The 27,719-nt window shown below is 34.3% G+C and overlaps 1 protein-coding gene across 1 annotated transcript in view; it reads left to right on the forward strand.

Moving 5' to 3' along the window:
- Positions 1-27,594, forward strand: part of LOC132205886 (uncharacterized) — a 43,762-nt gene extending 16,168 nt beyond the window's left edge. Inside the window, exons 4-19 of the mRNA XM_059635238.1 lie at positions 705-1,023; positions 1,357-1,537; positions 2,200-2,342; positions 2,938-3,116; positions 3,177-3,330; positions 3,386-3,496; positions 3,553-3,647; positions 3,709-3,898; positions 4,762-4,930; positions 11,223-11,349; positions 16,164-16,294; positions 16,423-16,634; positions 18,607-18,708; positions 19,152-19,239; positions 23,151-23,297; positions 26,076-27,594. Coding sequence (XP_059491221.1) covers positions 705-1,023; positions 1,357-1,537; positions 2,200-2,342; positions 2,938-3,116; positions 3,177-3,330; positions 3,386-3,496; positions 3,553-3,647; positions 3,709-3,898; positions 4,762-4,930; positions 11,223-11,349; positions 16,164-16,294; positions 16,423-16,634; positions 18,607-18,708; positions 19,152-19,239; positions 23,151-23,297; positions 26,076-26,168 — 2,441 coding nt within the window. The 3' untranslated portion in view covers positions 26,169-27,594. The remainder of the gene's footprint in view (positions 1-704; positions 1,024-1,356; positions 1,538-2,199; positions 2,343-2,937; positions 3,117-3,176; positions 3,331-3,385; positions 3,497-3,552; positions 3,648-3,708; positions 3,899-4,761; positions 4,931-11,222; positions 11,350-16,163; positions 16,295-16,422; positions 16,635-18,606; positions 18,709-19,151; positions 19,240-23,150; positions 23,298-26,075) is intronic.
- The last annotated feature ends 125 nt before the right edge of the window (positions 27,595-27,719 follow it).

The raw sequence follows: 27,719 nt of genomic DNA on the forward strand, positions 1-27,719 counted from the left end.
AATTCTTAAATATTCTAGGCTGTTTAGAAAATATAATTTTTTATTTTTTAAATATTTGTTTTCTGTTTAAATTATAAATATATAATCATGTTTTTAGTTTGTTTTTTTAAATTTTAATTTATAATTTATTTTTCAAATATAAGCAAATAAAATTTAAATTATCAAAAACTGAATAATGTTACATCTTTGCAATTAAAGCACGAACTCTATTTATGTTTTAAGTTCATATCATTAATTTTAATTATAATAACTATAATGCGCAACAAGTTGTATAATTTCTTAGTCATAAATTGTCAATAGTTTGCTCATTGCTAATAGTTGCTTGTGAATTTTGAAAATATTAAGCTTAAGTATTATCAAATATTATTTAGATTTCACTTTAGTTGCAAAAGGTGTTTATTGATGTCTCAGTAGGGTAACTATACCCCATTCTTCGACATATCAAGAAAGTTTTACAATAACCATTAGCTTGGAGAGAGAAACTTACATTATCAATTGATTACAAAAAATTAGTTGAACACTTGAAAAACCAGAAAAAACACAATGATTGGGCAGAAAAACAAAATTTAACTTGAATTCACAACATTCACAACATTCACAACATTCACAACATTCACAACATTCACAACATTACATAACATTTTTAATTGACAGACTGTCTAAGTTTAATGATTTATGAATTTGGATTTTTTTCCGAATCACAGAGTGGAATCTGTTGTTGTGCGGGGCGCACCTGTGTTCCTTTGGCCGGTTGTCGGACGGCCAGAAAGTGAGCCAAATTCCGGGTCTGTCCGCACTGCTGTCATCGAACGCAGGTTTCTGTCGCCTGCAGAGGCAACTCGCAGCTGCCACTCTCGGAGGCCTCGCTTGCTTTTCCATGCCGGACGACTTCGAGGAGCTGCTCAACGAGGCGGACAGCGCTGCCAATCACACCCAGTGGACGGTCGTTCAGACGGACGCTCCGGAACGGCCGCCCAAACATGTTAACACGTTCCAACTTTTCCAAATAGCCAGAAATAAAAAGTAAGATAATAATTCGGATCAATTTAATATTTTGGAATCGAATTATGCAAATGTATAAATAAAAATTAATCAATTTTTTTTATAAAATAGTTAAAAAGAAAAACACAGAAAATATTAGAATTTTCAGAATTTAATTTTCTTTTTAGAATTTAAAATCAGTGAAATCACATAATTTCACAGCAATTGCAAGAAATAATATTTTTATTACAAAATTTAATCAATAAATATTCTTTTTTCATTGTTTGACGTTTGATTCTGCGTTTCTTAAAAATATATTAGAAAACATCGAATGAAGAACTTATTGTATGTTTTTTTTTCCATTATCATTTTTAGACTACCTGAGAGAGGGACCGTTAAGACTGTCGGCAAACCTTATTTTCTATTGAACGGACAATATTCTGCAACCGCTCATCTTACAATTTTAATAACCTCGATGGCTCCGTTGCGAGCCTACCTGGACGAAAACGAAGGCAAAGTCGTGCTACAAGACAAAACGGGAAACTCAACTAAGCAGGCGAGTAAATCGAAATTTTCAGAAATATTTTGAAGAAACCGTTTCTGAAAGTAAATATTTGTTTGTCGCGGATCATTTGGAGACTTTTAAGCAAATGAGCCTTGCGCCGACACAAGCAAAGGGGGTCTTTTGAATTGAATTTGCATGTGAGCAGCAGCGGGAAACACGCTTGCTGTTTTATATGTTGCCGCAGCGACTCACAAAAGTCATTAATCAACAAACTGGCGAAAGCTACCGCTTTTTATTATGTACTGCACTGAACGCACACGTATTTTACGACCAAGAAAAATTGATTTGTTTCGAGATTAGAGTTTTTGTTTTACAACGAGGAATTTCCGACCTTCAAGAAATGACTTTAAAAGAAGATAAAATTGTTTTCGAAAAATTCATCTCCCTTTAACGCAGCGAAATCAATTCCGGTGCGGTTTCCTCTCGTTGTCACAATAACAATGTGCGACAAACAATGTGCCACTCCATCTCCATGCAATTAATCATCCCCCCAAATTAAAACCCACGGTCGCGATTGCGTGACTTTCTCTTTTTACTAACTGCGTTCACATATTTTTGACTAATTATAAACAAAAGTAATATTTTTCAGTGCTGGAATTATATAAAATTATTTTGAGCTTGAAAAAATATTCAATGTTTTAATTTTTTTGCAGAAATCTTGGGATCTGCAGCAATTGTGGTCACATCTTGGACCTGAAAAGAGCACCAGGCTGAAGAAGCAAGTGCGGAACTCCGTCCTTTTCCTGCTGCTCAAGGCAGAAACGGCGCTTACAAAATATTTGCCCAACTCTAACAGGTATTTATTTTTGAGACCGCGCGAATATTGATTGGTGTCTGCCTTATCTTCCATCGCCCTCCACGACACCATTATTTCAGTCTATTTTACTCTCACATATTTATTTAACGCAGTTTCCTAAAAGTAAATAAATAAAACGGCTGATATTGATATAGAAGGACGTAATTTAAACAAACATTGTGTCATTGACTCGTTTTTTTTTCTAAAAATAAATTTTGAATCCAATTTTGACAGCACAAATAATTTTTTTATTTAACAGATCTTCAATCAAATGACTCCTAATTTTATTTTTCATTATTTAAATAATTTGTATGCAAAATTTTCATTTCTCTTAAGCCTTATAATTTATAATAGGTCTAAGTTCAAATTCTTGAAATTGCTAATTTAATTCCTCAAAAACTAACTTCCGGCCTAATTGAATGTCAAGATGAATTTATTTAACAACTCATTTCTTGAAATTTAATTTCTACCTCAAATTGAATTATTTGCTGATTTTGGCATTAAAATCATAATTTGGCTAAATTCGTGCAGATTTTGACACAGTAAATGTGTAGAAATTGTGCGTTTTTTTTAATTGAAATATACCAAATTCCAGGCAAAACTTTTTTCAAATAATATCCCTGCACGTAACTCTCGACGAAGAGCTGAATCCTGTGATCGAAGGTGTCAACCCTGACCCCAGGGTCAACCGAAAGACCCTCAGTCGATTTTTACGACTGGCCACCGCCACTGACTGGGTTCACGATGACGTCACCACTGCCCTTCTCTACTCAGGTAAAATAAAAATTAATAAATTTATTAAAAAAAATCATTATTATTTTTTGTTTAAATTAGGCGCTGGATGCGACTCGCAAAAATGCCCACCGACCAAAGAGGACTTTCTCTTTTTGCTGAGCACCCGAAGAGAGGCCCTTTATGCTTCCACCCTTGTTCGGCTCTACCCCCAACCCCTACCTTTACCACAAAGTTGGACCAACCTTCTTGTAAAGTAGTTATTTTCTTTTATTTCAATATATATTACATTCTATCAAATCTATTTTTAGTGAGACTACTGGGACTCACGTTACTGTTCAGGGTGATTTACTTTACTCTTCAGTGGAAAAATATTTTGCAAGAAAAACTTCCACAATGGACAATAATATACCTGCATTTATGTAAGTAAAATATATGGAGGAAAATTGATATATTTATAAAAAAAAAAAAAATTCAGCACTAATCTGGAAAGTCTGCATGTTTTGCCTGGAAAGTACCTGGAGCCGTCAAAGGATGACAACCTGAGCATGATGAGTCATGAATGTTCTGATGGTAAATTAAAAATTAAAAAAAAAATTAATTATTCTCTTTACAATTTATTTTTTGAAATCAGACCCTGGAAGTGCAATTTACCTGAGGTACCTGATGATCGACCAGGGCCGCATTTTGAAACCAACCTTTGATCCTGAAATCCGGCAGTACCAAGTGGACCTGGCGTACAACACTACTTTGGTAAAAATCAAGGCAGCGCCTGCAAAATGTGGAATTTTGCTATTTTTTGACGACCAGGATCGACCGTCCAGGCAAGTTTAAAAATTATTTTTAATTCATTTTTTTTGTCTCGGCTGTCAACGCTTTTTTATTTTGACTCTCTTGCTTAAGAAAAGCCGCAGCTTAAGCGAAAGTAAAAATTCGCTGTGGTGCTCACTTTCTGCATAAGACGCTTAACTTAAAATGCTCTTCGGCTGAATATTTACGAGCTGCCAATGCAAATCACATCCCCGGCGTAATCGAGTTTGTTTGGCTTTTCACCGGGCCCGGCTGTGTGTGAGACAATGAAATTTAAATGAAGGTGACAGCCCCTTAAAACACCTTGGCGGGCTTCGCTCTCCGCTAGTTCGAGCCGGGGTCGAAAGCGGCGCTCGGAGATCCTTGCAAACGGGAAGTTTGCCTGGCAGAGAGCAGATGGCGTTTAGCGTTTAAGCTGTAGCTTTAAATTTTTATTGAGCAATACAAATTTGGAAACAAAATTAATTCATGAAAAATCAATTTTCATATGTATGTGACATACAAATTTTTGTATTAAACTTAGTAAAACCCAGTTTAATATTTTAAACTTTCTTATTTTATATTATATAATAATTATGTTAAACTTTGATAGTTACTCTTAATTTTTCATTTAAACACAATTTTAAAATGTTTTTAATATTTATTTAATATTTAATTGTTCATTCTAAAATTAAATTCAACTTAAGAGGAATTTTTTTACATATTTGCAGAACTAACTTTTTTTTCTTTAAAAATAAATTAACAGCTAATTGAAAGATTAACAATTAATTTTATTGTAAAAAAACCTAGGTATTGGGTTGGGTTTTGGTCAAATGATAATCATATATTAATGAGTATAAAGTTACATAATAATTTAAAATCGTCAAAAATGTTGCAGTTCTTACAAAAGCAGTGTTGGTTTAGGCGAGAACCGAATTTCCATCCGTCTGCAAACTTCGTCTCAGCAAATCCTGAGCACCTACTGGCTCACCCTGACGCGCACCCCTGATCAGCCCAAATCACCCTTTGATTCTGGACAAATCCATCAGGTCTGCAGTTTGAAACAGGTACATTAATATTTACTTGATAAAAGAGTACATTATACGCAAACAGCAACCCCTATAATATTTTTGTCAGAGTTAAAATTTTATCTCTTTTCCAAATAATGGCTGGTCGGATATGTAATTTACTCGGCCGGCGTGAAAAATTTACTATTCAAAAGCTTTTGATGTTTTTTCGGATGATGATAAGCAGAGTCGCGCTGCACCCTTTTTTATCAGTGGTGAGAGATGAATAAAAGAGGCCGCCCTCGCGGCCGCCGTTTTACGACACATTCAGGGAAAACGAGACGGCGGCAGATGAAACGCGTTATTTTATTATTATTTACCAGCGAGCCAAAACGCATGTGGCGTGTGCTTTGGCTCTGTATTTGAATAAAAACACACACACGCATCAGACAAATAGAGAATGAGAGAGAGAGGCTGCAATCCATCCACAACAGTCAGTCTGCTGCCAGATAAAAAAAACGGGGGATTTGAATTATTGCAGAGCAGCGAAAGTCATGCAATCGGCGGAGTGAATTGCGCGAGTGTATTTATAGAATGCTGAAATAAAAATCAAATCAAACTCATTTGAAACCTTCCATTTTGCTTTGTGATATACAATTTAAAATCGTTCTGGTTCAACTTTTTCAAAAGAATGGAATAAAATTGAAGCAAAAGTCTAGAAAATAATTTATTTTGTTAAAAAAAGACTTTTTAAAATTAAAAAAAAAAAATCACTTATCCTTTTTAGTAATTGTTGTCATTTGCCATTACTGGTGCTGTTTTTTTTAATTTGCATTTTAGTAGTGCTTTTATATAGAATAATTGAAAAATTAAATAATGGACTTCAAAAATAGTAAATTAATTGCAACCAACTATATATATATTTTTTTTTTTTTGCAAAATGAGATTTGAAGAAAATTAAAAAGTGATTAATTTGTTTGATAAGAATTAAGGACTTTTATGAAATTCTTTTGAAGTTAATTTCATATGACTTGAAATAAACTAATACCCCCAGATTGCTTAATAGAAAATTGTAAAAACACTTAAGTCTTTTAAAATATTACATTGTTCTTTTTAAAGAGGAAAACACCCATGTAATATTGTTGTAATAATTCCATTTTTTATTTGTCTTGAAGAAATATCTTGACACCAATCTACCAAAATTCCTCAAAAAATAGGAAAGCATTTGTCATATAGAAATTGAAAACTTCACATTCATAGCGGAATTTTTATTTTTATTACACTAGATATTCAATATAATTCAGAATTACAAATAATACAATGACTGAAAGCAAAGTACCCGCGCATTGATCCGGCTTAAGTCGCAACAATAAACGAGAGAGCGCAATGCACATCAAAACGATAAATGATAGAAACGTGCAGCGGAGGGTTATATCTCCCGATTGTTTTCGGAGCTGTCACGGCCAATCAGGGTCTGCAATAATAGCACGACTTGCGCGGCTAGGGACAGTCAAATTGGACCCGAGGAATTCCTTTGTGCGCGCGTCCTCCGGCCATTTCGTCTCTCTCGCGTGTATGTAATGAAATCATGGCCGGACAGATATGTTATTATTCTCTCCAAATGACACGAGCCGCCGCCGCCGCTATTACGTCAAGTTATTATTAATTCTCAACGCTGCTCTCCTTTTTTCCGCCAAAGTCCCAAATAATAATGTCGTCCAGTGCTCAAAATGCACAGCAAAAAGCAAAACAAAACATTAATAAACACTGAATTAATTCATAAGAATTGTTAAAAAATTTAAATTTTTTAAATGAAAATTACTTATTTTTGTAGTAGAAGTTCACGATCGAGGGTTGATTCATGGTGGATTGAATTTAAATTCGGCTTTTCCTCGATGGGTTTTTGTGAGCTCTGTTTTTCACAGCTCATGAATTATGGCTGCAGCCCGCAGCCGAAACATGTAGAGCAGGATATTGTTTTTCTCAAACAATAAAAACTCACAAAAACCCATCGAGGAAAAGCCGAATTTAAATTCAATCCACCACGAATATTACTTAGTTGAGTTTCAAATTATTGAGAACTTTTTTGTCCGCCTAAAAAACAAATAAAAATTATCATAGTTTTTCAACAAACGTAAATCTCAGGTCGTGAAATTGTTCAATTTTCATTATTATTTTTTGTATTCATTATCCTACAACAATAGTTTTATGTTTTTTATAGTAAAAGTCAAGAAAATTTGTCGAAATCTATGTTTTAATTAAAAAATAAAAAATAAATAAGGGAAAAATCAGCTATTGATAAATTTATTGAAAGTTTTTTCATATAATAGACAGGTCGTAGAGCAAGTCTGCGAGAGATCCCACGAGATTGACGCATAATGTAAAACGTGTCGAAAATAGTTTCCTGTCCTCGTCAACTTCCACCCGACTTGAGCGATGGCTTTTGATTTTCGCAACAAAACAACTTTGGGACCGAGCTAGAGAGAGTTGCGCCCGGACAGACCACGGGCTAATCACGGGCGATCGGCTGGAAAAACGAACGCGGTCGCTATGGGGCCATGCAAAGCGTTTCGACCGCATTGTTTAATCCGTCTGACCCACAAAACGTGGTTTTCGTTGTCAAATCAATTGACTAACAGAATGTCGGCTTTATTTGCGACTTCCTATTACAAATATCAAACCATTAAAATATATTTTTACATATATTATTAATTTATGAAAATTTCAACCATGAAAATTTTACTAATAAACTAGATTATATATATTGATATAATTTAATAAATAAAAAGCAATATTAAGTAGTTTTTATTAATTTTTACTATATACTACACCAAATGTGAATTTTTTCACAAAAAATTATAAAAATCTATTACTAATTTATTCAAAATAATTTTTTAGTAATAAATATTATACGATGTAATGTAATGATAAAATTTTAAATTTGCAAATTAAAATATTGGTCTCAAATGCAGTTTAATTTAATTAAGTAGAAAATATTATATTTTATTTAAGAAATAATAAGAAAAATTAATTTTAAACTTTGTTCAACACATTATCAGGATTCGTCCTAATTGAAAGGTTATCAAGGAACAGGAGAAATATTTTAGAGGGGCTGACATGATATGCACGTCTGAAGTGAAAAATATTAAGAGAGCTTGCATGCCGCCGGCGAACAAAGGTGAAGGAGCAGATTGAGTGTATCGAATGATTGTAATGCGGCCCATCAGCAACAATAAATTTATTAATTGATGCTGCTCGCGGCGCGGGCCCTGAAAGCTTTCCAGTTCTCCTTTTTTTTTCATTAAGAGCATCAAGGTGATTGATAAAAGCTGCGGCGGCCTCTCGGAAATATCACGACTGCGCGTCGCTCAACCCTCATTTTTCATCGGGCCGCTTTTTGTTGTTCACGTGCAGAGCATGATTGGCCTTTTTGTTTTACGGCAGCAGCTGGGTGGTAAAATATAAAATCTAGTCCAGCCAGGCTCGTTTTTTCTCATTAGGCCTGCAAAGAAATTCCTTGCGAGAAACACGAGCAAACATCAAGAACCCTCCTCTATAGCTCTTCCCGTTTTCCACCTATCGAATGTGATTTTTCACGTGTGCTGCCCGATGATACTAATCGGGCTGACACAGATTTTCAATTGTATCGCGGTAGTCTGATGTGATGGTTCTAAAATTCCCACAACGGGCGCGAGTGATTTTTTTTTAGGCCAAAAATAATATTTTGTAAAATAAAAATTAAATACTAAGTTTAACGATAAGGCGGGCAACCTTCGGATAATTAATTTGATTAAAAATTAATTATAAAGGAATAAATGTTAATAAATTTTTTTTGATTAAAATGTGCAGAAAATATTCAGATTAACAAAATTAAAAAGTCCACAAATCCTTAAAAAAAGAATAAAAGTAGAAGAATGAATGAAAATATATAATTGAGTTATTTACAATAAAGTATTGCCAGAGTAATTTGTTTAGATACAAAAATTAATTAATTAATTATAGTTTAATTTGTTCCAGCACATTTAGGTGCTTTTTAAATACGACAGTTCTTTGACAAGTAAAAAGAATTAAATTATTTTTTTTTAAATTTTTTTTTGTATCAAAATTTTTACAAAATTTAGAATTAGTGCAGACCTGATGTAGAACTGGTACAGAAATTATGCAAAACCGGTGCAGTTTTTCTGCATCAGTTCTACACCTGCTCTGCACCGGTTCTGAAAAAGTTCTGAACCAGGGGTCTAATTCTGTAAGCTTTTTCGTTTCTATTTCCATTTCTATATTCATTTTCCATTTGCTTACCCATTCTATTTCGTCGCCTTTTTCGATTACGACTTCTATTTCGCAGCCTATCCATTTCCATTTCTAATTCGTCGTCAATTTTAATAGTTGAGCCATATTTATATTTATAAATATATAAATATATTTATATTTATAAATATTTATATATTTATATATTTATATTTATAAATATATAAATATAAATAAATATATATATTTATTTATATTTAGTTTAATTATTGCATATGCGCTTACAGTAATTTTCAAATGATTTTTAATATACTCAAGTCAATAAAATGTATAAAAAATTATTTGAATAAGGTGTTTAGTCAAAAGTACATCAGTGTGGGAGCAAATTGTGGTACCACAGTGTGGGCGCAAATTGTGGTACCACAGTGTGGGCGCAAATTGTGGTACCACAGTGTGGGCGCAAATTGTGGTACCACAGTGTGGGAGCAAATTGTGGTACCACAGTGTGGGCGCAAATTGTGGTACCACAGTGTGGGCGCAAATTGTGGTACCACAGTGTGGGCGCAAATTGTGGTACCACAGTGTGGGCGCAAATTGTGGTACCACAGTGTGGGAGCAAATTGTGGTACCACAATGTGGGAGCAAATTGTGGTACCACAATGTGGGCGCAAATTGTGGTACCACAGTGTGGGCGCAAATTGTGGTACCACAGTGTGGGCGAAAATTGTGGTACCACAGTGTGGGAGCAAATTGTGGTACCACAGTGTGGGCGCAAATTGTGGTACCACAGTGTGGGCGCAAATTGTGGTACCACAGTGTGGGCGCAAATTGTGGTACCACAGTGTGGGCGCAAATTGTGGTACCACAGTGTGGGCGCAAATTGTGGTACCACAGTGTGGGAGAAAATTGTGGTACCACAGTGTGGGCGCAAATTGTGGTACCACAGTGTGGGCGAAAATTGTGGTACCACAGTGTGGGAGAAAATTGTGGTACCACAGTGTGGGCGCAAATTGTGGTAACACAGTGTGGGAGCAAATTGTGTTACCACAGTGTGGGAGCAAATTGTGGTACCACAGTGTGGGCGCAAATTGTGGTACCACAGTGTGGGAGCAAATTGTGGTACCAAACAGCGCTCGCGATGAATTAAATAATATAAAATATATGGTTGCTAATTTGCTAAAAAAAAAATATTATAATTGTATTTGAATTCAACCTATTTTTAAGAAATTGATTTAATTAACTTCGTGAAAGGAAAAATTATCTTGATCCCCCCTAATTATGAGCCATAAAAAGATTCGATTAAAAGGGGGTGCGAGAGACATATAAGAATTATAAATATACATTTTCATTAAAAATTAAATAATTCATATAATTTTATCAACCTGAATATTAAAAACCATTCGAAGAGCACTGTAAGCATAGGGAATAATTAAATTAAATATAAATAAATAAATGGCTCAACTATTAAAGTTGATGACGAAATAGAAATGGAAATGGATAGGCTGCGAAATAGAAGTCGTATTCGAAAAAGGCGACGAAATAGAATGGGTAAGCAAAAGGAAAATGAAATAGAAATGGAAATGGAACGATTCTATCTTACAGAATTAGACCCCAGGGGGTAAAATTTTTTCTTTTGTGGGCTTGACGTGGGAATTTTGTTTCATATTTTTATTCATTAAATAGTCAACGTATGAATTCCCTTAAATTCAACTCTCAGTATATATATTTCTAAAAAAACATCAATAATCATTTCGTTTTTCGTTACAGTTTATAATGAACTTTTTGTCAAGCAGTAGAAATTACAATTCTGCAAAAAAGACTACATCAATTTCCTAAGGTAATCTTTAAATGTAAATTTAATTTCAACAAAAGTATTCAATCTGTGAAAAAGTCCAACAAGATTTCGTTTCAAGTCTCACATAGGGTTAAGTTAGAAAATTATATTTTTCATGAGCTCAGATTTTATGGTCCACTTGTTATTATTTTTTTTTTTATTCTCATTGACAAAAACATGCGTCTAATTTTTTAACTCTGAAGTAAAAGAAGTAAAATTAAATCGTTTCCGAGAAATATTTTTTCAACTTCATTTTTTTTTTATTAACAGGACTGCAACTTTAAATTCTCTCCCTCCGAGCCGTGCGGTCTTCAACTGGAAACGGATTCGCCAAAGTGGTCGTTCGCCGCGGGCCAATTCTCCAAACTCGCCCCCTGCACCGCGGGAGACGCTGCAGGTGAGTTTCTTTTCTAGAGCACGTTTATACATTTGGGGCAATAAAATTTATGAATCTCTCTTTCTCTGGCAAGGTGTGCAATAAAGCCGCCTGCGAACGTGTCAGGGTGCAGCGATTACCCTGAGGAATTTATATTGCGGCGAATTTTTTGTGTACAAAGAGGAGAATTTTCGCTCCAAATGAGAGGAAAAAAGAAAACCTGCGTGACCTGAGGAAGGTCACGCCTGACGCGCAGGAGAAAGAAAGGGGGTTTGAATTTGAGAAAAATTTCCAAGTGGTTTGTTGGTCTCCTGTGGGTTCAATTTGTTCTGTTTGGCCCATTGAGCCGCCTGCTCTTTGTCATTACACCAGGCATCTGCGCCCGAAAATATTTCGACCTGCACCTTCTTTCAGGGCCTAATAGGCAGGTTCAGGGGGTGCGGGGAGCGGCGGCTCCTTTGTAGTCCTGGAGCTCAAAGCGGGCGCCTTCTTTTTTTCTTCTCTCCTGCCGCGGCTCTGCCAAGCAAACCGCCTCTTTCTCTCACACGCACAATTTTCAAATTTCAAATATCTTTCTTGTAGAATTTTTAATCAAGAAAAAGAAATCCATTTTTGCACCTTTATTGAATACCTGGCTACACATTTTATACTTCTCTGTCTGAAATAGCTTTGCAAATTCTAAAAAAAAAAAAAAAAAATTGGCTTTTTACAGAAATTTTTTATGTTTATTCTTTTTCGGCAAAATTTATCTTGCTCTTCTGAAGCAGAAGGTCGATAAGCAGCACAAAAATGAATCAGAATTAACACGACAATTTTACTAATTTTTTACAATTAGATGTTTCTCTTTTTAAATATCACATTAAAGAACCTCATATTTTTAACCTATCAGGCTTGGAAGATCTTTTTAAGAAATCAGTTTGGGGAAACGTCTAAATTTCGTTTCCCTATATTCTTGTGTGTCCGAAACACGACGGCGACAATGAGCAGCTGAATGGAACGGATGAGCTGAATGAGTTTCTGGTGACAGAAAAAATGCAATAAAATGTTGCCCGCTCTTTATCTTTGAGCGCGGCGTGTCAGTTGTGAAAAAAAGAGAGAAGAAAGAGCGGTGGCGGCTGATTTTGTGTGGCAGAAGTTATTGACAGGCATGACAATTGAGACCACACATGAAGGAAAGGAACTCGCGCCCCTGTGCTGAAAACAATAATTTATGCACTCGCGCAGCATGCCGAATCGGCCCTGCACTCAATGGCCCCAAAAATACATCCTCTCAAGAGAGCTTTCCAGAGACCCTCACAAACAAGCCGATCGCTGCTGAAAAAATTTAATAATTGTGCGTAATTTTTTTCGATATCCATAGAAAGTTTTGAGGCAGAAATATTATATATTTTCATTTAAAATTAAAATAAGTTGCAACCTAATTCAGATTGAATAAATTGAATCGGTTTTCACTTACATAGACGTGGAAATAAATTCATAAAATATAAAAGAATGTATAATTTTTTTTCTTTTTAATTTGTGTTTACAGTTTGAAATATGTAGCGTGTTTATAAATTTTAATTAATTTTTATAATTAATTATGAATACTTTTTAAAATAATTTATTGACAAAAGAATTTTTAACCCCCTTTTACTTCTTTTCTTTTATTTCTTTAATTTTTATTTCAGACTTCTGCGTGAATGAACAGCTTTCACGCATGTTTTAATGGACAACGCGGTGTAATAATTAACCCCAAGTATTTACACCGAAAGAGCTGCTGCAGTATTAAAAAAAGTGGCGCACACACGCTGTCTCTCTCATAAATTTCTTTTGAATCCACTCCGCAATGCCGCCGCTTTGTGTTTGCTTCGAAAGTCGTTTTGTGGGGAGCGCAGAGTTTATATATACGCGGCGCATATAATCCAAAATGCAAACTCACCCCGCTCGATTAGAGCAGGCAGAGTAGCGCGGTTCCGTTTTTTAGTTTATGTTAAGTTTGGCCGCATCAAAAACTGTACACGAGACAAGCCCTATTTGTAACAACCACGCTCTCTCATTATGCATTTTACGTTTGAACGGGGGGCAATTCTTGGTGTAATGAGCAAAAGGGGTGACATGGGGTTGATTTGATAAGGGAGCTTTCTCCGTTCTTGAAACCACTCCCATACAAAAATTTAAACATAATTATCAAAAGAATAATTTATTTAAAGACACAAGAATATGGTTAGAATCATTACCAGAGAGTGATTTTGATTAATTATTACTGAGACTCTTGTAAAAAAGAAAAATTTTCATGAGGGCATTGGAAGTGCGTTTGAGAAAATATATAAACAATAATCTTGTGCTATCATAAGTTTCTATTAATCTTAATTAAATATGGAAATGTATTTAAAATAACTTTCTCAACAACTAAAATTCAAAGATAATGAGGAATTAAATTTTTTGATGTTAAATTAAACAAAATATATTTAATAATATAACATAAAATAAAATTTAGAGCTAAAAAGTAAATTGAACAAATAATTATTAAGTTTTTACAAGTAGAACTAAAAAAGAATTTTTATTTTATTGTTTTTATTTTAAGTGAATTTTACATTCTTGTATTCTTTCAATTGTTGAATAAACTTATTCCTACATGCATCGTCTGGAGACAGTTTTAAAAAGTTTGTCATTTCAGGATTAACAATCTTGACCTTTTCAAAGAAAATTTCCACCTTTTGTGTTCAGAGGTAAATCGTGAATGCCCGTTAATCTCGACTCCAGAGTGATAAATTAAATAAAAACGCACGCACGGAGCGTATTAATGTCAATAAAAGAAATTGGAGAGAGAGCCCGTGAGGCCAAAAGTCCATTAAAATGACAGCAAGTCTCTCTCAGCTGCGAGAGAGGATCAAATCAATTCGAACGAATTACACAATGAGCAGGCAAAAGGTTTATAAAGCATTTTATTTTATTCTTTCTTCTTCGGCCCACAGGCAGCCGCAGATAAAAGAAAATAAAAAAGGAAGTGTCGGTCGCATGCCTTTCGGTCCTCCGAGCTCGTTATCAAAAAAGTAAAATGCCATATAATAATAATTGGCTGTGCCTTTTTTATTTATTCCAACTGAATTATTCGCATTTATCTCAGAGATGCTTTGACAAAAAATTATAAATGAAAGAATTCCGGCTTTTGCTACTCTCCCGACGGAGGAAAAGGACCATATTCTGCGAGCTCATTATAGTGAATTTTTTTCCATCCTGCACTAATCGCCTCCAAGAGTTGGAAAAGTCGCGGAACAGAGTCATTATTAAATGAGATCTCGCGTCGGCGTCGCGACTCCCACGGAGAGTCTCTCTATTATTTATGACTGCAACAAAGACCCAGTGACAGACTACAGAGTGGAGCGGCCAAATTAGTCATTAAAAAGAGCTGCGCTATTGTCTCTGGCGATGCTTTCTTATTGTTTCTGGGAACAAAACACGAGTGAAATAATAATTCATCAGGACAAATCTACTTCTAGTTCATATCTTTTTTTGGAATTGAAAAATTGTAATGTACAATTAAGGGACACCTGTTATAAATTTGCAAAAATTAGGATATGGAATAAGAAAAATTTTCAGAGAAAATTTGTTGAAAATTCTTATTCGATCATGAAATTGAAAATCGTGCGATTGCGATCATGATCAAAAACGTTGCGATCCATTGCGATCAAATATTTTTTCTAAAAATACATTTCTGAACGGTTTTTTATCAATTCTGGTTTCAGAACGAGGAGTCCGAACAAAAATGAACTCTGTAAATGAAAAGCCTTAGTTTAAGAAATTTTAAATTAAATTATTTCGTCCGTATTAAAATTTAATTAAAAACAATAAAATATGCAACTTTTGGTGAAAGAATTTTCCAGAAAATATTTTGGAAATGTGGTATATTTTAACTCAATGAATGGCAGTTTTTTTTAATATTCACTTTTGTAAGAGCATGAAATGGAAAGCCGAAAACGAGGCGTCCCGAGGGAAAACCAAATCTCGTCGGCAAACACGGCGCTAATTGAAACGCCGAGCAGGGAGAGTAGAAAACTCAATCATCTTCCGTCTCGGGTGATTTCTGGCTCGTTTTTATTTTCGTGCAGAAAATATGCAAAGTTGGCTGCCGTCAGCAGCTATAATAATGAGAACGCTGATTACCCCGGAGGTTTGCTTGCTCATCATCCTAGACTTTTGTTTGCTGCGCCTCTCCGGGCCGATCGGGTTTCAATGCAAAAACGCGCCGGAAAGTACATATAGGATAATAGCATTAGTTTTGCGTCTGCCGGGGAAATAATGAACTAGGGTGTAATTACGCATCGGTATGCACGCTTCATTAAAAGCCGCAGCAGCCCGGCGGATAATGACCATTAGCGAGAAAAATTCTTGTTCGCCTCGCAACGCTCGCCAATTCGATTTGACCGTTTCAAGTGATGCTGGTTCAACGCTGCTTTCCACTTCTTTTGATCGAAACAGATGTAGCGTAGAAATTATTGAATTAGAATGGGAAAAAATTAATTTGAGAGAGATTTTTTTAAAAATTTGGGTCGCCACATTTTGTCCGAATATAAAATGTTTTAAAAACGGACTTTTTTATCAACATTGTTCTTTATTTATTTTTCAATTATTGCAGAACATTTACGTTTTGAAAAATAATCGATAATTGCGGAAAAGAAACATTGAATTGTCAGACAAAATGGCAAGAATTCTACAATTCAATACAGGAGACACAAGAATATTTATAACTAAAAGGAAACGCCAAATAAATTTGAAGATTTTTGAAAATTTTGTATTATTATTTAAAAAAATCTAGGAAATTAAATAAATAAATTATTTTTTGTTTTGTTCTTCAGGTCGATGGGTGCTGCCTTGCATCGATTGCAACGACAAAAGTTCTTGTTGGTGGAGCGAAGCCGTTTGGCAACCCTTCCAATGTCAACACGCCAAAGTGAAATTCTTGCACCAATGTTTGCAGAACAAAAAGGTAATTAATACATTCTCTTTTTTATTGAGCTTCATTTTTCCGTATAAACAAAATTTAAAGCGCTTTGATATTCAAATTCAGTCAACTTTTTGGTACTTGTTATAAATTATTTAAACAAATTTGACCAGATTTTATTCATCGGAGACTCGACCGTGCGAGGAATGATGCACTACGTGTTGGAGCGGCTGAACGGCTCCCTCGGTGTGCGCGATAAAAGCCACGGATTGTCGCACTTCAAGGTGTCCAAGACGGAGCTCTCGTTCGCCTACTACCCCCAGTTCTGGCTCCGACCACCCCACAGACCCGTGTTCGCCAAGACGCTCTACCAACTTCTGCTCAGGTAGGACAGAAAAGGTTTTTACAACATTTGAAATCATTTTATAAAAAATTTTTTTTTAATAAATGATAGAAAATTAAATGCATTTTTTTTTTAAATTAATTATTTATTTCGCCTTCAATAACAAAAGATTTTGATTACATTTTTTGCTATTTTTGGTATTATTGAATGTATACCAATTTATTCAAATAAAAATAAAAATTTACTTCTTTTAAAACACGTTCAAATAAAAATCCATCGCATCAGTTTTTGCCAAAACTCTGAAAAAGAATCACTTTGAGCCTCTCTCTGATTTTCTCGTCTTTCTTTATTACATTTTTTTTGACTGGTCACGTGCGTAGCTCTTGAGTGATTATTTTTATTAAAATTTCGGCAACATAGCAATAAGCGGGACACTTTGGATTAGCAGATGCGACTGAAGGTTGGTGATGGATGGAGAATTTCCATCAACTCACTCACAGTCTGATATTTCATATCGAAAGGAACAACAAAGGGGGAGATCAGACGCACCCGCCGCGTGCTCTGTTATTTTGATTGTGTCTAATCTCTGCCCTTCTCTCTTCTCTTTATGCGACAGAGCAGTGCCCCCTCGACTTTAATAAATAACATTAAGTGGATCAAATTTTATGCGCCACTGACGCAAAAATCACCCCCACGTGAACCCAAAAGCTGCTGCGTAAAGAACGGATTTCCAGCGAGAGACGTACGCAGTTAAATGATATAGCGATTTTGTGCTGATGATATTAGATTTAAATAATTTGTTTATTAAAAACTAATTGTAATGGTTCTTCGTTCCAAAATTGTGACTTTTAAAATATAAGAATTTTGAAAATTAACGTTAATTTTTGCGCCTAATATTAAAAAAAAATGAATATTTCACAATTTCAATTAAGTTAAGAAAATTAAAAAATATCTCTAATTTCAAATTTTTGTTTTTTATTCTTTTTTCCCACGTTCTCAGTCACAAGATATAAATTTCATTCAAATAATAGGCAAAGCTTTGCTGACTGCCTACAAAACCACAAAAGAATTAAGGATGAATGCGGCCATAACTCATGCATCAGGGTGGATATCATTTTGATACCCATTCAACTGCTGAATGAGAGAGAAATGCGCTTGGCAACACCTATCGAGCTCTCTCCAAATTACAGGTTTCGAAACAAAAAGCACATTAGTGCAACGTCTGCGTGGACGGGTCATGCCATTAGAGGAATAGCACATTTTTTTTCTGCGAGAGAGCGGACGGGGGGCGAGTGTGCGCCGAGTTTAAGGGGTGAAACGTGACCGGGCAGGGGTTGTTCAGTTGGTCGAGCTTGATGAGCTTCATCTCTCAAATGTGTGGGCTTAATTCTGAGCATTTTTAATTACCGCCGGCGAGAGGGTGCGCCATGCGTGGCCTTAAGCTAATGTTTCTTGGATAAGCACAAAAAGATTAGAGCTGGGGGATGTGTTCGCCCGCGGGGGCCAACGTTTGCACAAGACGCGCATTAGAATATATTATACCATTTTTGCAGCCAAATTTACACGTGTAAACTCTGCTGGTTAGCAGAGTGACCCTGAAAATTATGCATGTAGCGCTAATTAAGTTTTAACTATTGCGATGATAATTATCTCGCACTATGGTTTCTAAATTAGTTGGAAATTTATATGTAATAAGGATGAATACAGTCTTGAAATGGATTTAATTTTGCTTCTAGTTTGTAAAAAAAGGAGAAGAAAAATTTAGGAATATTGTTAACTTTTATTTATTTATCTTATGCATTTTTTTTTTTTTTTTTGGCAAATTACTTTGAAATTTTTTCTTCAAATAGTCTTTGAAATTGTAATATTTTTTGTAACGTACCAACATGAAATTTAAGTAGCACAATTTAATGAAAACCGTGATAAAATTTTTACTTAAATTGAAGATTTTATGAAATTAGATTTAAATAATTTATCCAAGTTGTTACACATATTGTTTTTATTCTGATTTCAGTGCTCAGCCACTTAGCAATTCCAGTGATACAATTTTAGTAGTTGGAGGCGTGCATTGGTTGGCTACGAATCATCTCCACACTTTGATTAACATTTTAAAAAGGTAAGAAATGAAAATTAATGTGACTTAAATGAAGGTTGAAATGGACATTTAAGCTCAAATTTCCCGTTTAAATTTAAATTCTAAGCTAAAAAATGCACAGATTTGATTGAAATTAATAATATGTATATCATTACTATATTTTCAACCTTTTTTAAATTTAGCACTTCATTTTAATTAAAGTGGATCAACCTTAACAATTTTATTTCATGTTTTATTTTGTAAATTCTCCTGAACTTTTACCTAAACCACAAAATTGTAAGAAGAAGAAATTTTATGTTTAGACTTATTTTAAAATTTAAAGAAATCATTAAAGTTTTGCTGAATTTTTAATTTATATTTATTTTTATGAGAAAAAAAAATCAGGAAAATTAATTTAAATGTGGAAAACTTATTATTTTTATTCCTTCAATTATTAAATTCAGTCAAATTTATTGGTTTTTCAGGGAAGGTTTGGAAGGAACGAAGATTGTGATAAAAACCCTGGGCTCCGGTTTCCACATCCCGGCAGACGGTGTCCACCTCCTTTCCACTGTAAGTAAATTTTCCTGCCATATTTAGGAAAAAAACTAAATATAACTATGCATTATTAAGATTCTATTTTTATCACACCTCACGCGCGCGCGGGACAAAAGCCGCTGCCTAGTACTTTGTGCGGTGTAATCCCCGTTCGGAATTCTCGTGTTCAAAGGAGTGTAATAGTCTCCTAAATAGTACATAGCTGACGGTATTAAAGGTACATAATAATAATAACATAAATAATAGAGGAATATGTATTAGTTCGGCTTTTTACAATCTGTTAGATCGTGTACTGCATGCACGTATCTACTCATCTTTGATTCACGAGATTCCAGGCAATCAATATGGTTTTGTGAAAGGAAAATCTACTTTACAGGCAATTAAGTCCTTAGTTAATAACATTCAAGAGACAGTTTATAAGAAGAAATCACCCTTATATGCCTTATTTTTGGATGTAAGTAAAGCTTTTGACTCAATAGATAGGGCGTTTATTTTTAAGAAGTTAATAGAAAGCAAGAAGCTAACGTTCACGGAGTTAAATTATTTAGCTCACAACTTAGACTTAAATTTCTTGAGAATAGTAGATGGAGTAACAGTATCAAAACTTATTACACAATCAAATGGGGTAAGACAGGGGGGATGCACGTCCCCATTTCTGTTCAATTACTCTTTAGCTGATATAAATAATATTCTACGAGATTTGCCAAACGTGAAAGCCATTTATTATGCAGATGATATTGTTTTAACCTCAGAAAAATTAAGTGACTTGAAAATTGCTTTAGCCAGAATGAAAGAATTTTTGTTAAAACGCAGTTTGAAACTTAACTTGGAAAAGTGCAAATTCATGAAATTTAGAAATAAGGGTCTAGGAAAATATGCATTAAGTGACCGCCTAGATTTAGGTGGAATTGAAATAGAGAGAGTTGCTGAGTTTACATATTTAGGAGTTACTTTTCAACCATCAGGAATCTCTTTTGGAAAGCACATTGAAAAAAGAACAAGAGCTGCATTGCTGGCCACTTATAATATACGAGAACTAAAACAATTATCCATTGAAACAGCACACAAGCTATTTGATCTAAAAATTTCCCCAATTGCGTCCTACGGCATTGAAGAAATATGGCCTTTCCTAACAAAGACTGATTTTGAAAATCTTGAAAAAGTCAAAACAAGATATTTAAAAAGAGTTTTAGGACTATCCAAGTATATTAGATCTAGATTTGTGTATGAATTAGTTGACACTGATCTCTTTGTATCGGACTTACAGGTAAAATATTCTCTAACTGAAACTGAAGCATTCCAGAAATTTTGTGTGTCTAAATATTTAAACAAACTTGAGATATGTGATGAGTTCTACGAGACAGAAACTATGAAGAATAAAAATTGGCAATGTGCAATGTTCAGTGATCGCCAAGTGTTTACGAGATTTGCCTGTCACGGGTACCACTATTTATTTTGTAAGAATAAAAATTTTCATTCTCAAGCGACAATAGATTGTGAATGCAAGCACTGCGGTAAGAAATGTTCACAATATCATATTCTTGAATGTAATGAACGAAAACTAAGCCTAAGAGAGGCTGCAAAAATCAAAATTAACTAATTTTGTACTTTGTAATAATTATCGAAACAAGCTTAATTGTAAAATTAATTTTAGGAAGACAAATTAGCTTTAGACACCCGTTGTACACCTAGTTGTGTTCAATAAATACTCTATCTATCTATAATAATAATAGCACTCTTCTTCTCTTTTCGTGCTCGCGGCGCTGCAGAGATGGATGTAAAAGCCCTCGCGCACCCAGCGGCATCCGAACAAAGAGAATAAAAAGGCAGTTCCTTTAAAAGTGTTAGGCAGGTATTTTATTAAAAGCCATGAGCGAGCCGGCCAAGCAGCAGCTTTTCTCGACACACACACTCCTGTATAGAGAAAATAGGGGCCCACTCACTCGCTAGCACATCATTTTTTACGCACCCCACACGCTTTGCAGAGATGAAAACCAAGGTTGAGTAGAAAATAAGTGGGTAAAATTCGGTGCTACTCTATAATAACGTGCTTGTAATCAGGCAAAAATTTAAGAGCTAACTTGGCAAAATTTAACAAGTTCAGATATGAAACAGTTTTGCTGAGAGTAAAGAAGTATGAATGGAAAAAATTGTTTATAAAAACTCAACGTATTATGTTTTGTGCTCATTAAAATAAACTATTGAGTAATAAATTCAAAATCTATTTTGACTAAATATATATTTAAACGTGTTTTTAAAATTTAAAACCAATTTTTATTCTTAAGTAGGTTAAAATTTTAATGACAATCTATAAAAAAAACTCATAATTTGTTTTAAAATAATATTATTTTTTTCCTCTATTTTTCTTTTTTATATGATTTTTTTTTATTAATTCTATCAAAACTTTACTCATTAATTTACTATTTTTATTTTTTTAGAGTATTAGATCAATAGAATACAAATTACAATCATATTGTTATACAAAGTAAAAATGACAAAGCTGCTGCTTCATATTGGGAAGTCTCTTAATTTTGGCAAATGAATCTCCGCTCTTTGATTGATTTGATTTGTCTCCTTTTTCAGTGCAGGGCGTTCATAAACCACAACACAAAAAATTTAAAAATAAAAATCACTTCTGAAAGCCGTCGCGTGTAATAAATTAATATACAATGTGAAAAAGTGAGCGTGCCTCTTAATAAATTTCGTGTGTGTGCTAAGTGGGTGTGTTTCTGAACTTGTATACTTTTTTATTTGGAGCCATGAGACGTTGGATATTAAAAAGCTGTGCGCAGAGGTGTCGGGGGAAAAGCTCAATCACTAAGCAGGCTAAATTAACAGCATCATTAAACGACACTCAGTCAGCCGACGGAAAAATTGAGCAAAAAATAAAATAATGATATATGTTTCGGCGCGCGGAGGATGGTGCGCGGCCAAGACTTTTTCACAGCCACACACGCATTCCGAAACACACCTCGCACGGCAGCAAAACAAAAAAGAGGGAACAGGGAGAGGCCAAGAAGTATTTTCTCGCGTGTGGTTCTCCGTCGGTTAATTTCGTGCTAAATTAATTAATTATGTTTGATGAGGAAAACAGCTGTCGCGGAGATTCAAAGTTGCCTTCTTGTTCACTTTGGTCCAGAATTCATTCATATTATTCCTTCGTTTTGAAACATTCAGACTTTAAAGCTACAAATTTGTCAAAGGAAACTATAAAGATCTTGAACATTTGAGGATCATTAAGAAAAAAAAATATCTCAAGTATTTTTAAGTTAAATTAAGAATTTTCTTCAATAATTTCATTATAAAAATTGACATTTGGCTGACTTTTTCAAATTATTCTTTATAGTTGCAAATTGTGTTTATTGATCTATCACAAAGGCAATACTTTAAGACGTTTCCAGTGGCTTGACGTTGAAAAAGGAAGAAAAGACAAGAATAATAGGGGAGCTACATTTTTAATTTTTGTAAATAAAAGAGAAGAGCTCACTTTTAGCACACGGAAGAAAATTAAATTTAATTATAAACAATAATTTTATCACTCGCAAAAATTTGCGCTATTAAGAATTATTAGAAAACATTTCATGCCTACTTTTGATGAAATTTGATCTTTTGTATAGAAGTGTCAAAAAAGATGTCAAGCTCAGCACAATTTTTTCTTCTAAAATGTGCTTCTTTTTTTAGCATTGCAAGATATCTTCTGCAATCATTTAGAGCTGCTATATAGGAAACTAAATATTCGGCAAAAAAGCTACAAATTGCATCAAGTTAAAAACGAACTTACGATAACTTTTTACTTAACTTTAACCCCTGCCACTTATTTAAAATAAATCCAATAATGATTGTAAAGTTTCATCTTAATTGTTTCAAATTTTTTATCCATTTAATAATTTTTGTAATACTTTGCAAAATTTAATTTTTTATTTCAGAGGCAACAGGAAAAATTGGTTTTGCATTCTCAGGGGCTGGCTGCCTTTGGAAAGCATTTCCAAATGGAGGTGGTTGACACATTCAACATGACGGCGGCCAGATTCAGAGACTTCGTGCCCGGAAAGTGCGCCTGCCACTTCCACTCGGTGAGTTTTCCGCAAAAGTTGCTTTTTATTGCTATATTCCTTGAGTCGGAATTAATTTCTATATTTGCCGCCGTAAAAACTACGTAGTTTGCTGTGAGGGTGGTGTTTTTTTCCGTCCCCTCTATTGTTGCGGTCTGAGACGTCTCACTCTCTGTGTGAGAAAATATACATATAATTTAATTCTTCTCCTCGACTTGTTGGCAAAACATGCAAGGGGGCTGCCGTCGCCGCATCTTTTGTGTCACAAATAGCGGAATTCATAATTAATGAGAGGCCAAGGCAATTCATCATCCTCGTCGTCGATCCGTTGGGGGCCACTTGAACTGTTGAGAGCACATTTCGCGAAAATGCAAATGAGAAAACGACGAGAGGCTTGTGCGACGCGCCGAACGCAATCTGGCGCGAAAGCAGTCAATGAAATAAATAAAATAATAATATGCACCCTTGTTTCGAGATCGCAGTTATGTGCGTGGCTTAAATTACGTCTTGCTCCCATAATATTTGAATACTGAAAAACATTTTTGGGCCACGGCTTGTCGTTATTTCATCGCTTGATTATAATTGCGACACAAGATGTTCTGATCAATAAAAATAAAACATTTTACCAGATTTTTTCATTATAAAGTTAAAATTTATATATTTTTTTGTTACTATCAAGGCTACCATGATAAATATTTAAATTAATGCAATTTTGCGTAAATTTTTTGTTGAGGAAGCATAAAAAAATTATTGCACAATAAATTGATAATTAATTCTCTTGTTAAATTTTGTTAAATTTTGTTATTGGATCTGAATAGATTATATCGTGCCAAGCCATCCTTGAGAAATCATATCAAATCATTATTTCCTTTGTTCAATTTCACTGCTCGATTTTGCCTATTAAAAAACACATTAACACGCGTTCCATTTTATTATCATTCGCCTAGCAAAATTTTCAATTACGCCAGCTTTTTTCACGCATACAACAAATTTATTCTGACGCGTGGAGCGCACCCTCCGTGTGCAGAAGGGTCTTTCGGAAAAGAAAATTCAAAATAAAAAGGGTCAGACGGCACGTCGTAATCAAGCTAGGAGCGCCACCCTCGATGCAACTCTCCGCAAAGCGCAATAATATGCGCCCCTAATCAAATTAGGCGATAAAATTAATCGGCGCGTGAATAATCGCAAGCGCAGAGACACGAACAAAAGATCGAATACACATTTTTTTTTTGCCCTCGTATAAAGCTGCGCGTTCAAATATATTGAAGTGATGCGCGCTCGCAAGAGAGTCGAAATGCAAATTCATTTATTTCTGTTTGGCTTTTTCCGAAATCTGGCGCTGTTTGATGTGGCCGCCGCCAATATTGACTAAATATGCAAATACTCTGATGAAACGTTCAGCGTAAATATTTAAGGCGTCTGTTTGCCGCTCGGCGCGTACGTTTCGTGCCCTAAGAGAATGGGAAAACGGCTGTAAAAATGCTAAAAAGCCTCGGCAAATACACAAAAAGGTTCTTTATTCCTGCGCCTGCTGCCACCATTCTACTCTCCCGGCGTGAGAGTTGTTCCCATGCAAGTTCACGTACCTATCGGTTATTTGTGTTTTGCCCTAAGGTCGAAACCATACCTTGGATGTATATGTAGTACAGACATATTTACATTTGCCTTTTAAAGAATATAAGATGTTGAAACAGCTCATATGAATATAAAAAATTACAACAAATAAAATAAAAATTCATATTTGTTTTATTGAATTTGTAATAAAATTGGCTTTTTCAATTAAAAAATTAAAATAAATAGCAAAATCTAACCCAGCAGCTGCAGATAGGATATCTGGAAACATATTTTTTTATTTAAATAGTTGAACTTTTTAAATTGAAAAACTACTCGTTTGTCCTGGAGTTTAAACAACAATGATTATTATAATTAAACATGAACTCGCTTGTTTTTGAGCCCCTTTGTGTGCTCTGAGTGGGAGTTATGAAAGTTATGCCGTCGCTATCCCGCGCTTTTAATTAGCCGTAATGAGATGCTTGTGTCAATCAGTGAGGCAGCTCATTCACTCTCTCGTTGGCGCTTTTTCTTCCCTCTCGGAAAAAAATACAGCACCAGGGCCACTCTGGTACTAAAATTAAAACGTTTACACACACGCGCGCGCGTGCTGCGAGAAAGAGCTCCCATTAATTTTATTATTAAGCAGCAGCCACCCTCTTAAGCTGACAGAAACCGACAGTTGAGCTTAGGGACATGGTCAAATAATTTGTCCTGGCATTAAAATATATCAAGGCTAACGAGACATAATATCCATTAATTGCGGTACAGTCATTTTTAAATAGGTTTGCAAGTTTAATAAATACGGCTTAAAATAAGAAAAAAGTTGGATTTTTTAAAATTACATTGTTTTTCTTCAATTTTCATTAGCATTTAAAATAACATTAAAAAATTTAAAAATTGAAATATGCGCATAACAGGAATTAAAGAAAATTTAAAATTATTTTAGAATTCTGCAATCATGAATTAAGTTGTATGTCTTTATTATTTGTTTTATTTAAAATAATTTATTTTGAAAAGCATAAATTGAAATTCTTTTTGAGAAAGATGAGATGTCAAATTAAAATTATAAATTTAATATTCAAATTATTGGCACAAGTTGCATTATATGTTTTTTGCCTTTTCTTAGTTCATTTCAAAATTTCATTAGAGGTCATGTTTCGTCCTTTATTGATTGATTGAGATTTCGACTTGTAGTTCTGATCAATTAATTGCAGTGTTAATATTGTTCCTGGTGTTTGGCCACAGGTGACTGCAGCCGAGCGAGGCGGCGGCTTCCACATCGAGGGGGCTGTCAATGCAATCTACTCGGAGATCCTGCTGGCCAGAATGTGCTCCTGATCATGCACACGTGAAGAGCCATTGTACGTTACAACTTCATCGGGCAGCCACCGCCGACGGGCAGCGTGTGTTCGTAATGCGAAAATAAGAATGTAAACGAGAGCAGTATTGAATAGGAGACGTGCGAGTGTACTTACTTTACACACACTGTACACTTAATATCATGCAAAAGTGACTCTTGAAAGCCATAGAGTGACGTCTTAATAAGGGACATTTTGCAAATTTCAACTGTGCTGACCAACAGATTGAAAAATAGTCCAATAACCTAATAATGTTAATAATAAAAAAATTTATTAGATCATTTCGAAGCTTATCGCAGAGAGTTCATACAGACGACAATAATAAATATAATCGAAAAAAAGAACTGATCTATACAAAATATTAAAAAAAAACATTAGAAATTATTTCAATGAGCTTGGAATGTTTGAAGGTGTTGAATTTGTAATGGCTGTGATCCGGCTTATTAATTTTATGACTGGCCAATTTTTTTTTTGTAAAATCAAAAAGTGAAAATCAATGAATGCGTGACAATAAGAGAAATTTTTTATTTTATTATGATTGTTTAATTCTAAATTAAGGGACAAAAACAAATTTGTTACTTAAATTTTGACTCTTAAATGAATTTTGGAGAAGTTCTTGGTCAATTTATAATTTATAATCATACCAAAAATTGTTAGTCACATAATTTAGCTTTGTAAAATATTGAAATATTCTTTTTCAGCCTTTTTCAAATGTAAAAAAATGAACGTTGAAAAAGTGATTGGTGGCCTCCAAGCACGAAACATGATGCATCTGCCTGTTATTTCCCAAACTTTCTGCATGACTGCAGAAGTTTGTCTTTCATATGCAAAGCGCGCACATGTATATACACACGTGTACATTATAGTGTAAAGTTATTGTGTATTTCGAAAGTCAAGGTATACAAATGTAATTAATAACGTTGCTGCTCGGAATGATAAATATGTAATTTAACATAGGTCGGGCAGCGCAGAATGAAGTTAAGATTTAGACGCCTTGCACACGCAAATATACCAATGAGTGCGACAATAAATTTTCAAAAAAGAAGTAAACACCAAGTTACTGTTATGAAACACTAAGAATGCTCTTTTATTATATTTTTTGATTATATATAACCTCAAAGCTCCAAGAGTTCTCATCTTTTTGCTGGTGCTTAAATAAACTAAAAATAAAAATTATACAGGATTTACTCGGCTCTGCTGAAAACGTGCTCTATAAAAGGCCTAGCCACGATGGTATTTTTTTTTAATATCAATTTTATTTTAATAAATTCTTTTTCAGTCTGAAATTTTCACTCTTTTTGCTATCTTAAATAAATTAAAGCTCATTAAAACTTGACAATAGCTTTGAGATGGTGATCGATTTCCTGTTATTCAAGAGACTCAGCTTGAGATATAAACAGAATGTAATAAATTTATAAATGCTATTTTACTATTTAACCACATTTTAAGTTATCATAAACTTATTTTAGTTTATAATTGAATATTTACAATTAATGATGATTTTTAATATTTTAAATGTATATATTAAAAT

Source organism: Neocloeon triangulifer, unplaced genomic scaffold, assembly GCF_031216515.1.
Source record: "Neocloeon triangulifer isolate White Clay Creek 2 clone unplaced genomic scaffold, ASM3121651v1 ptg000003l, whole genome shotgun sequence".
Classification (NCBI taxonomy): domain Eukaryota; kingdom Metazoa; phylum Arthropoda; class Insecta; order Ephemeroptera; family Baetidae; genus Neocloeon; species Neocloeon triangulifer.